At 42.3% G+C, this 12,079-nt stretch overlaps 1 protein-coding gene across 31 annotated transcripts in view; it reads right to left on the minus strand.

The window, feature by feature from the left end:
• The window catches only part of NFIX (nuclear factor I X), a 1,406,323-nt gene that overhangs the window by 547,962 nt on the left and 846,282 nt on the right, over positions 1 to 12,079 (minus strand). For 26 of the 31 annotated variants that reach the window (XM_085600616.1, XM_085600591.1, XM_085600603.1 and 23 more), the window contains one exon: positions 8,776 to 9,307. In XM_085600616.1, coding sequence (XP_085456742.1) covers positions 8,776 to 9,307 — 532 coding nt within the window. Of the gene's footprint in view, positions 1 to 8,775; positions 9,308 to 9,731; positions 9,882 to 12,079 lie in introns of those variants that run through there. The other 5 variants (XM_085600618.1, XM_085600593.1, XM_085600605.1 and 2 more) reach the window with 2 other exon arrangements.

The following is a 12,079-nucleotide window of genomic DNA, read 5'->3' on the forward strand; positions in this document are numbered from 1 at the left end:
TGCAGCTGATTTTCCCTGCAAGTGCACTCATCACCAGGCAGGGAATGGCGAGGAAAGAGGAATTCTTAGCTCTCTTTAGGGGAAGGGCGGGGGAGAGTCACAACGGAAGGCCAGGGCATACCATGTTCCCAGACTATCATTTTAGAATGCTAACTACCACCCACAGAGTTCCCTAATATGCATTGTACCACATAGTTGGTGATCCCGAACACGTCACCATCAAAACAGGGTAGCCCCTGAATGAATTCCCATTTGCCTTATGTAAGGCAGGACTCAGGGTCTGCAACTCTGGATACAATTTTGGAACTGAAGAAAGTGTCTCCTTAAGATTGTTTCTTCTTGTTCAGGAAACCTCTTCTATAACTATCCAGGCAGACTCTTTGCTGCTCGGTATAAGAGGTGCTTGTGACTGCTTTTGCCTGAACTTACACTGGATATTAGAAGCTGGTTCTGTGCTTGTCATTCCTCTAAACCACACAGCCTGTCAGCCCCTGCTCTCCATTGAGGATTTATTCATTGCTGGGCAGGATTTTCCTTGGTCTGGAATGAAGATGACTGGACCAGATTCAGAGGCCCTTGGCTGGCGACAGGAAGCTATTATAGGGTCACCTCACTTGGTCTCTGCAGCCTCTGGGTACGGAATGAATGGCACTGACAAAGAACCTGCTGCCTTCTCTATCAAGAGTCGGGCAGACCATGTTTCTGCCTTTGGTGTCCTTGCTCATGGAAACCGTACACCTAATGCCCCGATGGACATGGGATCGTTAGTATTAAGTATCTCAGAAAATTCACCGTATTTAGGACAGACGTTCTGGTGTACTTTTCTCTCTGTTCAGAACTGTCACGAAAAGCTTGGAACCTCAAACAGAGAAAAAGAAAAAGGGCTTCTCACATCCTGGGAGAAAACTCCCTGGATGTCAGAGGCACTACGATTTAAATTTTCACAAGGAAACTGCCGGACTGGCAGTTTGTCTTTGAAACACAAAAAGGTTTGCTGAGCAGCGAACATACAATGCCTTAAGAGGAGCTGTCATGGTGGGGCTCCTCTGAAGGCATTGAGGTCTCGGTCAGGCAAGCAGGGAGCTCCAATTATGGTGGGCGGTAATCTGCCAGATTGGTGGAGGTTATGATCTCTGACCCTTGACTTACAGCAGGCCGCCTATCATATCTCTTGATAAAGACTATAGGCCTCAAAAACTACCCCATTCCTTGAGAGAGGCTACCAGCCTCAGCTGTCCAGGTTGCTTTAGACCGGTGCATACTGGGGGAGCTCAAAGCCTAGGCCTTCAGCTGTAGGATTGTGAGAAAGGTCGAAAATCCTCATTGAGAACCAACTTTTTCCCCACAAACTCAGGAAGGCTACTAGCCAGGCAAAGCGTCCATATTCATCTTAGTCTCATCACATCAGACATACTTAAGCTCTTTCTGAAAACCTTACTTTTTCTAGTTTCTATTAAAGTTAACTTTTACTGTCTACTTTTCGTTAGTGTTTGCTTGTTTACTTAGGCTATTATTGATGTTTTAAGAACTTCTTAACTTTATACTTACGTTCGGATCGTTTTAGTGAACCTTCTTTTTTAATTTCACACCCTGATTATTGTTTATTCTTTCCTTAATGTAATTGAGTACATTAGTTATTTAGATTTACTGCCGACATATCAGAGGGGTTGATTCACTTCGGCAGTCAACAAAAAGAAAGCAAGCAGTCTTTCGGAGTCAAGATGTTCCTTTTTTATACAAAATTAGAGTCGCTGCTAGCAAAGTCCAATTGATCTCTCCCTGCTACTAAGGGCATCGTTTACACGTCAGACTGCATGTGTCTGTAGTTGTGTTTCTCAATGCTTTACAATGTTTTCTATTTCTCATTTTGTCTGTGTGAACGCGCTAGCATGTGTGTACGGACCAGTCTGCTATGTTTCTATGTCCATTTTATATATGTGTGCTGTCCGTGTGTGCATGTTTGCAACTGTGGAATTCAATTTTTCTGTTTCTTATAGTTGGTTTCTGTTTTCAATGTGAAATATCAGGTATGCAGTACTGTGGGCCCTGACTGTCGCACTCACGCTACCTCCAGCATCTTCTATTCTTTAGCATCGCACATAAGTACCCACTGAACCCTTACTTTGGCGAGCGGTCGCCTCTTGAGCTTCGCCTTGCTTGCGGATTCCTTCTCCAACTCTCCATTGAGGCAACCAACCCTGCCTTACGACTCTTCCTCACTCTGTTGATCTAAGAAGGTGCTTAAGCAAGAAGTCTCCAGAAAGGATTCATCTTAATGGTGCTTTCGACACTGCATGGCAGACATCTTTTTTCCAGTAAGTTTTCCCTCCCACTGGCACAGAAAATATCTCTCCTGAAAGTGATGGGGCAGCCAACAGGAATCTAAACCTGCAGCAGTGATCTTGTCTACACCTGCCCGGATACTTAGGTCCAGGTACACTTCCCTATGTCCTTTCGTTCTCTATTTTGCAATCAAATGTCTAGCTACCTGTACCCTGCCACTGGTTCATAGTACCGTGCCACAACTTTATCATTGCTGCTCAGTCATTTCCCTCAATCATTACCTTATCCAACTCGTTCACTCCTTCTTTTTATCTGTATATGGTCAGACTATCAGATCCTAATTTTATGTGTGCCCTAATATCTATTGCTTTTTACTTTATTTTTCTTGTTTTCAAGTTCACTTTTGTGATATTCTTTGTGCTGGAATCCCACCTCCTTATCTGCCACTAACACTTTCATTTTACCTACATTCTTTTTTCCGTGTGTGTCATGTCTCATCCTTTCTTGCTGATCGAAATTCTTAGAGACTGATTTAGAGTTTGGCGTAGAGGGTACTCTGTCACAAAGGCAATGGAGAACCCTCTCTGCCAAACTGAAGGTCCGCCCACCTGATTTACAAACAGGCAGATCTTACTTATGCATGTCAGTGACGGAGACTCTACTCCATCTCCAACACCGACATACTTTTCCGACAGTGTGAGGAAGTAAGGGCCATCAGAGATTTGGTAATTCGACCGCCAACCTGATTCAGAGTGGGAGGTCAAATGACCAGTAAAACCATGGTGTGGGGGTTATTAGTTTTTGTATTTTTCAAGAACAAAATCCCGCATTGAGATTTTGTTTTTGAAAATATAAAAACATGTTAAAAGATGGTGGTTCATGACAATAATAAGATCTGTCTGATGGGCCAGCGGACAACTCTCAATTTAGTGGGTGAAGGACCCTTGGTGCGGCAGAAGTAAATTCCTCCACAATTCCGATTGATTTACCTCCATCCGCCATAGTCTAAACCAGGCCCTTTGTATTGCGTTCAAACAGGCAGGTGTAAAATGAGCTTCTAGTGGGAAGTGACATCAGACAAACAATGTGTCCTGTTTTCACATTTTCCTTTGTCAAAACTTGCCATCAGGCACTCTACACAGCTTTTTCTTTGTATCCAAACACTATTTTCTTGCATGCAGTTCTCTTACACTACTTTTTGCAAATGAAACTCACTCCTTATTCCTTTGAGCCCCATGGATTTTACTATTTTCATTTTGTCTCTTTTATTTGTCTAAAGCTTTTTTCTTCTCCTTACAGTGATGAAATACTGTCCTTTTGTATATACATTTCAGTTAGTTAGTACCCAGGGGGATATTTGTAAAGTATAAGTGTTAAATATTTTCAGCAAAATATTAATCAGCTTTGATTTCACGTATTTGGAAATTGTAGACAAATTCCTAAGGAGAGCTAAAAGGGACAAAAGATAATCATGAAGTAAAACCTACTGGATAGTACTTTAAAACAAGGCAACTGTTGGGTCATAATGAAAGAACTTAAATGAAATGTTGCCTATGAGCAGAAAGGTTAACAAAATGGGGACTAACAATGTGACAAATGGCTCATGTTCATGGGATTGCTTAAAGTTAGGCATGGTAGAAAGAAGAACATTAATGGAGTTGGTATGCAGTTGGTGTGTTGGTGATTGCAGGACTAACACTTGGTACAAGGATTGAACTTGAAATAGAAGTGGGTTTTGAAGTTGCAGCTGAACCAAAAACTGTGTGTGAACTGACATTTTGTTTCTATGATGTTGAATTACAGAGAACTAACAGAAGTGTGGTACTTGTGGACCACTGAAGAAGTGCATTCGATGTGCATGAAATGCTTGGTTGTGTATTACTAAATAAGATTATCACAGATTATACATTTATGTTAACTATAAACTCATTTTGGTGAGAGAAACCAAGTAAAACATTGAAATGTAAGGCACTGTCAATGTATGATTTGAATCTATTACACCTTAAGGTACATCTATTTGTATGCACATTCGATCAGGGGAACCTAGACTATGGCTTTATAATATATTAGGCTATAGTGTAACCACTGCCAATTTATTGGTCTTCCTTCCTTGCTTCCAGTTCTCATTCCTTCCAAAACTGCGTAACCATTCTTTCATTTACACCTTCTTCTTCCTCTGTTTTAAATCACTTTTTTTCTTTCTCATTGCACCGTATTTCCTTGCTTCCTTGGTAAACAAAGATGTAGTAGTCTCGAAAGGGAGATGGCCTTTCTTGTGTTTTTTTGCCTTGCATTGTGTTCTGTGTTTGGACATCTTATTTTCTCAGTTTTAACTCCTTTTTATTTTTTATTTTAATTGGTTCATTTTTTCTTCATTGTTTGCAACATATTCTTCCTCTTTTGTTCCATTTCATTCTTTTTTTGTACTCTCCCAAGTTCGTCTTTTATATTTTCTCCAGTTCACAACTTTCCTTTTAATTATACCTGTTTTCTTCTAACCAATGCTTGTTTTTCATGGTTGCTTTTTTCTTCTCTGGACTGCTCTTCTTAAATTTTCCATCTTTCGGTACCCTCTGTCATTTTTGAATAGCTCAAAAGTATCTTTTTTGCAGTTACATGTTTTTCATTTTGCCTTGCCTAACTAACTTCTGCGGTCTTGCTTTCCTATAATCATTATATATTCCTCTTATCTTTCCTTACAGTTTTTCATAACTTTAAACTCCCCTGTCTTGGTTCCTTCGCCAGCTGTAAGCATACCTGACAGATTCCCTGTACTGCTTAACATCAGGGGTGAAAACTGATGCTCGTAGTGGGAAATCTCGGAAATAAACCCAAAAAGTAAAATCTGTTTGGTGCCCCATCGCTCCAGTAGGCCAAAGAGAAAGAAGCTGTTGGAAGAGTTGAAACAGAGAGTCTGAAGCCTGCCCACTCGACTGACGCAGACGAATCATATCCTATTGTTGCACGCTGTTGTGGATGAAGGAAAGTGATGGTGAGAAGTGCATGGGGGAAAGTCAAAAGCATACCAGTGCGTAACAGGCTAGATCTGGTCTCCCCTTCACCTTTGCTGAGAACAACACTATGGTGCCAGAGGCTGAACATACAGGATAGAGCAAGGTCTATAGCAGACGCTGTAATGTACTGCAACTTCTACACTGCGCTTTCAAAGAGGGCTTTGCTTCGAATCCCTCTGACCAGAGCATACATTGCAACAAACAATGAAACGCTGGATTCATGACAGGCTAGGTCTGAAGAAACTTAGATTTTGCTGTCCTGTTCTTTGCAGTAAAAATTGGTACTTTAAGAAAGGACATTTATTGGTAGACGTACATGATTATGAGCCTATGCATGCCTTTGCCAGGAGCAAAGTATTTACACAAAAATAGGCACTATCTTTCCGCTTTCGTGATCCCACCTCCCACAACCAACTGCTGGCACAGTCTGCTTGCTAATTTTATCTTTTTATCTGAAGTTTTGTCTCTTTCTAATTTTGGCTTCCAGTTGCTTTCCGTTTTTTATTTTTTATTTTGATGCCTTTAAACCATGGGTTGCTTTTGTTTCTCATGTGACTTTTTTGTTTGGGAGGGAAGCGCTCTCTAATCCGTGCTGCTGGCAGCAGCTACCATCTCCACAATGCTGTCTGCCCAGCCATGCCAGCCACTTCACCCTTTCTCCCCCTCTCCCTATGCCAGGCTGCACAGTGCTCCTCATTGTCAGAAAGCCGAGCAGAAACTTGATAGTCCCAGAGCCATAGAAAGTGTGTCCCTCCAGCAACCCGCACTGATCTGAAAAGTGAGTCAAAATAGGAAAAATAAAATCACCCACCGCTGCTCAGCCACCCTTGAAGCTGAAGGTTTTCGTGAGATCCCGAGTAAAGCCGAAAAAAACACAAAAGAAAAAAAAGCAAACCAAGCTGGCCACGGAGAGCTGACCGCCAGGCATGTGGGCTGAGAAGGGCAAAGCGGCTGAACAACCGGACTGAAGTAAGTTAGCAATGAAGGAGTTCTAAACCAATTTATAGAGTAGAGCTATTCAGAATTAAGAAAGAATTCACAAAGTATCTGAAGACCACTTTAAGAAAGGTCAAAAGTTGCAATGTGAATACAAATATTATTTTCTTTAATTGGATATATCTGTTCGAACTAAAAACTACTTCCTGTTCACAAATTGGACTATCAAAAAGGCCTGTGTTGACAAGGTGAAAGGTAAATGGAAGCGCCATTTCGCAAAAGTGGTTTTGGGGCAGTTGATACTGGGGAGGCTCTTGTCCACCAGCACTGATAGATCATAGGCACTGAAATCCACTTTTAACATTGCTCAGTGTCTGTGAAACTAATAATGTGGCAACGTCTCCGAGGCATCCCTTGCGCTTGGAGTGGTTGTAGGGATGACGTACGGGAAATGCCTTGACCTTCAAGGTGGCCACCAACACTAATGGGCTGACAGAGGCCCTCCTCACACCAAGAGCTGGCACCTTGTGGAGGTGGTACTCCCGGACGCTCATGCACTGGGCAATGGAGCTGGCCAGTTAATACTAAGCACACTGTCCTTAGGGCAGACTCGGTGTGTATTTCCTACCCGACAGAGGATTCTAAAAACTCCAGGAGATAGTGGTGCCATTTATTCTATTGAAATTCAAGTTTGTAAACTTTACAGTAAATAGCAATTGATGATGATGGTCAAAAAGTAAAAAACATATTTGTACAGCTGCTCTTCATGGCAAAATATTGATCCTGTAGGGATTATATTACACCACGATGCCAACCGTATCACCTTGCTGAATACTTCACATGAAACAGCGAAGGGCAAGCAAACAGAAACAAAATTCAGCAGTGAAAAAGTAAGATGAGTAAATAAAAAACAAAAGCAATCAAGTCACAGGTAGTAAGCCATCAAAGCATAAAAAAATTAGTAGAATGAAAAAATGAAATAAATAGGCAATTTGTGGGGACGTTGTTGGTGCTGAAAAATGAATTTCTATGCATGTTTTTACTTTATTTTATTTTCAGGGCATCAGCCTCAAAACGCTCCGGGGTCACTCAGTCTGCAGCACTAAAAGCGCGTGCCACGTCTCTCTGCTCTGAGCACACACAGTAAGTCAAACCTCGTGTCCAGAGTCAAAAGTATCAGGTGATAGGGAATGGGAAGAGGTGAAACCGCAGCAAGAGGGAAAGAAAGGCAAATCAAGCGTGGCCCTTTTCTGATACAATCAAAAAGAAGATGACAAATGCAGGGAAAAAAATAACAAAAGGAAACCAGAGATGCGGCTCTTTAGGGAAAGTTTCCTCACTCAGAGTATACAATGGCAATTTTAAAGCCGCACCGCCTCGGTGAAAAGTACGCTGGGTTTGTGGTTTCCCCGTTTAACTAACCTCACAATTAAACTCACAATGCCCTTTCTCTCGCATTCCGACGACTCCACGCCTACCCCAAAAAAAATAGAGTGGTGAGGGGTGTGATCTTTCTGTAAGTGTTTTGTGCGGTTTCGGAAAGAAAGGCTCTCGTTTTACCAGAGAACCCAGACTGTGTTTTCAGCCCCCGAAGTGGAAGCTCGGTTTACCTGCAGACTGGGACCCCACCATGGCGGGGCACTTTGGAGGACGGCTTTTGAGAGCTGGTGGCGTCTGTGCCACGGGGCATTGGCAAAAGGTTGCGAAAATGTGGGCACCGTTCCTAGGAACAGCGGCGCTCTGTTTAACTCTTTCACCCTAGAAAAAGCGAATGGATCTTTTTGGCCAATTTGAAGTCTGATTTTAACCCGCCGATGATAACCCGGGTCTCGGCCCTCGGGCAGGCTATTGCGTATGTTGCAGTAGTATTCTCCAAACATTTACGGTCCTTTTGCAAAAAACTATTACGCTATACTACTGCGCATACGGATAGAGGAAAGCATTTTTGCAAACCAAATAAATGACGAGGCACACTTCCTGCCTTTTCACAGAATGCAGCGCTGCAGCTTGGTTTCATGTAAGAGAGGGCCTTAAAAGCTGCCTACCCCTGTTTTTCAATCTATCCACCCATTACATCAAGGGGTGGCTCAAATGCTTCAATTTGAGGGGAAAATTGCGACTTACTAACTGCACGGCTGAGGCGTTAGGATGTTTTTCAGTGCAGAGTCTACCAGGGAGATGCTTTTAAAGAAAGTCTGGACCTCAGGAGAACTTTGACCTGGCATTTTTTTTCTTTCGGGTTTGTTTGGGGACTTATTTTAATGCCAGTGATAAACCAAGCAAATTTACCTAGTTAGAATTGAGACAACAATGACTTGAACGCATCATGGCCTAAGGGAAGGAAATGCGCACCTTGAAATTTAGATCCTGTTTTATGGATTGAATGTACCCATTTTGTCTTGTTATTCCTTTTAAAGTAAAGAGACTTGGAGAAACAGTTTCAGTTAATCTTGGATAAGGAAAAAGCTTGGAAAAAAATACAACTGTTAAGAAATACAAAAAACAAGCAAAATTGTAAAGGCACACAGGGTCTTTGACGTACCTGGGTTGTGCACAAAGTAGGCCAAATAGAGGTCTAACTCCTTGATCGATACCCCAATATGGTGGGGCTGGACACACAGGCCAGGGTTCGAGCACTGTTGTGACTTGTACAGCCGTTCCCCGTCAGTACTTTCGAGGGGGATCCCTTTGAACAAAATGACCATGACCAAGTCCAGCCGCCACACTTTGTCGGCCTGCCGTAGGCAGTCGATCCGGCGGATCTTGCCCTTCTGGTCAGGGTTGGAAAGCACACAACATGGTGCCTTCTTGCTGGTGATGGTCAGAACAAAGTCCTCACGGAACTCGGGCCGGATGTCCTTGCGCAGCTTGGCCAGCAGCCTGGAGGCCCACTTCTGCTTGATCTCAGGCTTCTCGCCGAGCAGCTCGTCTTTGACTGCACGCTCTTCATCCTTGGACATCCGCTTCTCGTGCTTCTTGAAATACTTTCGCTTCCGGGCTTGCAGGTTGAACCATGTGTATGAGAAGGCACGGACATGAGGGAGGAGCGCCTCGATAAATGGATGGAATTCATCCTGTGAAGAGAAGGAGAAATGAGAGGAAAGCATAAGTTGCAATCTGCAGGAAAGATGTTGGCCTACAAACAAATTTGCAATTGCTTTGAAAAGAACTAAATAATACAATGCTGAACAGACAATATTTTTTCATTCGAAGTAGGGTTAAACCGTGCTGCCTTTACCAATATGCAATATGAACTACTCCAGCTGAAAACCCACCCTTTCTCAAATCGTCTTAAAATTTCAGTGGTACTGTCACCTTTTATGTTTTAAAAAACATATTAGAAGCGCCAACTGGTTTGGACAAAAACCTGATAAATTTGTGCATAGAGCATAAAACAGCAAAGGAAAAGGAAATAAAAACGTAAACAATGTGCAATTCATATGCCAAATTTACTGATACATTAATAAAATAATGATTAAAAAAATTATTAATAGTTACCATTCCTCTTGCACATCGCGACGAATCTAGCAGCAGGATATCAATATTCTGAGCTTAGTGGACTTGGGGTAAGGTTGGTGGGTTGGTGAGCGCTAGATTGAGCTGTTAAGGGAAAGGGGCCCAAATTGTGCTAAATTGGTATCCTGCCCCACAAAATAATGAAATGCTAAATATTATAAATATATATCTATCTATATATAGATAGATATATATTTATATTTTTTTACAGCCAAGGGAGAAGGTTTACTGTAGAATAAAAATTAAAACACAGAACAGAACGACTGCGGAGTTTGAAGGGCGTGGTGGGGGCGAAAGACTGGATTAGAGGGACCAGGCGGGGGCGAAAACAACAACAATAAATAAACAAGAGACAAGGGCCAGAAAATTGGGACGCTTGCAAAGTAAACAGTAGCCAACGGAGAAAGCCGACACTGCTTCTGGGCAACAAAAAGCATAAATGTCTACATGTACGATTAAGAAAGAAAATAAAATCGAGGGTGCAGAGATACTGGGGGAGGGAAGAGAATGAAAACAGCAAAAGGGAAGACGCTGAGGCCTTGGCAGGAATGGAAAGATGCAAAGTTAGCTGCCTCTGTCTGCCTGCACAGAAAGGGAGGTCACAGGTTTGGAGAGCTGGGTAGGTTCGGAGAGGAAAGCACTCGGAGCTCCTGGCAAACGAATCCTCACAGCATTTTTCTGTTTTCTTTGCTCTCAAACTCTCTCTCTCTCTCTTTCTCCTTTCATGCACAGTCCCCAACCTTTGCCTGTGCCAATGCCAGGAACAGAAGGATCCACCTATTTTGGCAAAGAGACACTCGCCTGGGCAGCCAATAGCAGCGTCAAAGGGATACAAGGAGGGAGGGCAGGGAGGGAGGAGAAAAGGGAGCCAGCTAGCGAGCGAGAGAGAGAGAGAGAGAGAGAGAGAGCTGTGCAGAGACTGAAAACTATTTAGCAAACCGACAAGTTCACGTCTAATGAATAAGCAGAGTACGACACTTCTCCCTTTTTTTCAGTTAATTTTAGCGATTTTTGTTCCCTTCCTATCTCAATATGGACTATCTGGCAGCGTATGCCATTAAAAACACAACAGCCACGTTCCCACTAGGCCGTATACCAGCAGCTGTCCTGATATTTTCTCTCTTGCTGCAGACTCCTCTCTTTTTCGCTCTTTTTATTTAGTAACTGAAACCCGAGGCAAAAATTCTAATTTTCACCCCCATGTTTACTCCAAAAATCCAAAGGTGCTACAGCACTGGCAAAAAACAGAAGGGGTCAAAATATATGAAAATATATAAAATCGAGCCCAAAAAAAATGCAAGAATAAATCCGCTCATCACGTCATTTGAGCGCTATCCATTTCTTTTCGTGGCATGTTCGCTTTCATTGCGGCGCAAGCGTGAAGTAATTTTTAGAGACTACTCCTCTTCGTGTGAAATTGAAATATTGTACAAAGGAACACACTTTCATTGCCTTCAATGCCAGAGATTGCGGGTGCCAGCACATGGATGACAAACGTCTCTAACAATATTTGCCAAGTTTTAAAATATGATGACAGACTCACAGGCGCCAATAACAATTTGCAAAACAGAGGAACAAAGATATCAGTTTTAACTTCCATGCTTACTTTTCAGTCCACTTCCAATAATTTATTTCTACTTCTTACACATTAATTTTTTTTTTCTTCTTCACTTGTTACTCTTCAGAAATACAATTTATAGGTTCAAATGTAAGTTTTAGTTTAGTGTTTCATTCCTACATCTGTCTTTTGCCAGGTTTTCTTTGCTCTTCTCTACCCCACCATCAACACTACCTCTAGTTACACAGTTACACGCTTTTATTTTGTGGATCACATCACTCTTCCTGCCTTACGGATATCTGCCCAGCCTAAGAAATAATGGCTCTTTCATTTCCACCACTTGCAAAGGAAAAAAAGCACATAGCACTTATCCATTCAGAGCTCCAGGCAAACTAGGAAGTCATCCAAAACAGATAAGGCCAGTTCCTACGGTGATCTTGGACTAGACACCAAGCGGCAACTGAGGGCCAAGGGGTGTGACCAGCATCACCCAAGAGTTCACCAACAGTTTATTCAACACCTTCCTAAGTATTTTTAGGAAAGGATTTATTTTCACCGTTGCTGACCCAGCATTGTGCATGCAGGGCGCATTTCCTTTTTGCTTTTGTTCAAAGAGGACTTTAAAATAAAGCACAAAAAGAACAGTTTCTAGCTGCTCTGGTAAAATAATGAGAAATACGCCGTATGCTCAATATTGATCGCCCCCATCTGAAGCTTAGGTTCAGTTTTGAAGAGGATTTGGAGGAGGATTCTGCCAAACACACAACATGGA

Source organism: Triturus cristatus, chromosome 4_2 (assembly GCF_964204655.1).
Source record: "Triturus cristatus chromosome 4_2, aTriCri1.1, whole genome shotgun sequence".
Lineage (NCBI taxonomy): Eukaryota > Metazoa > Chordata > Amphibia > Caudata > Salamandridae > Triturus > Triturus cristatus.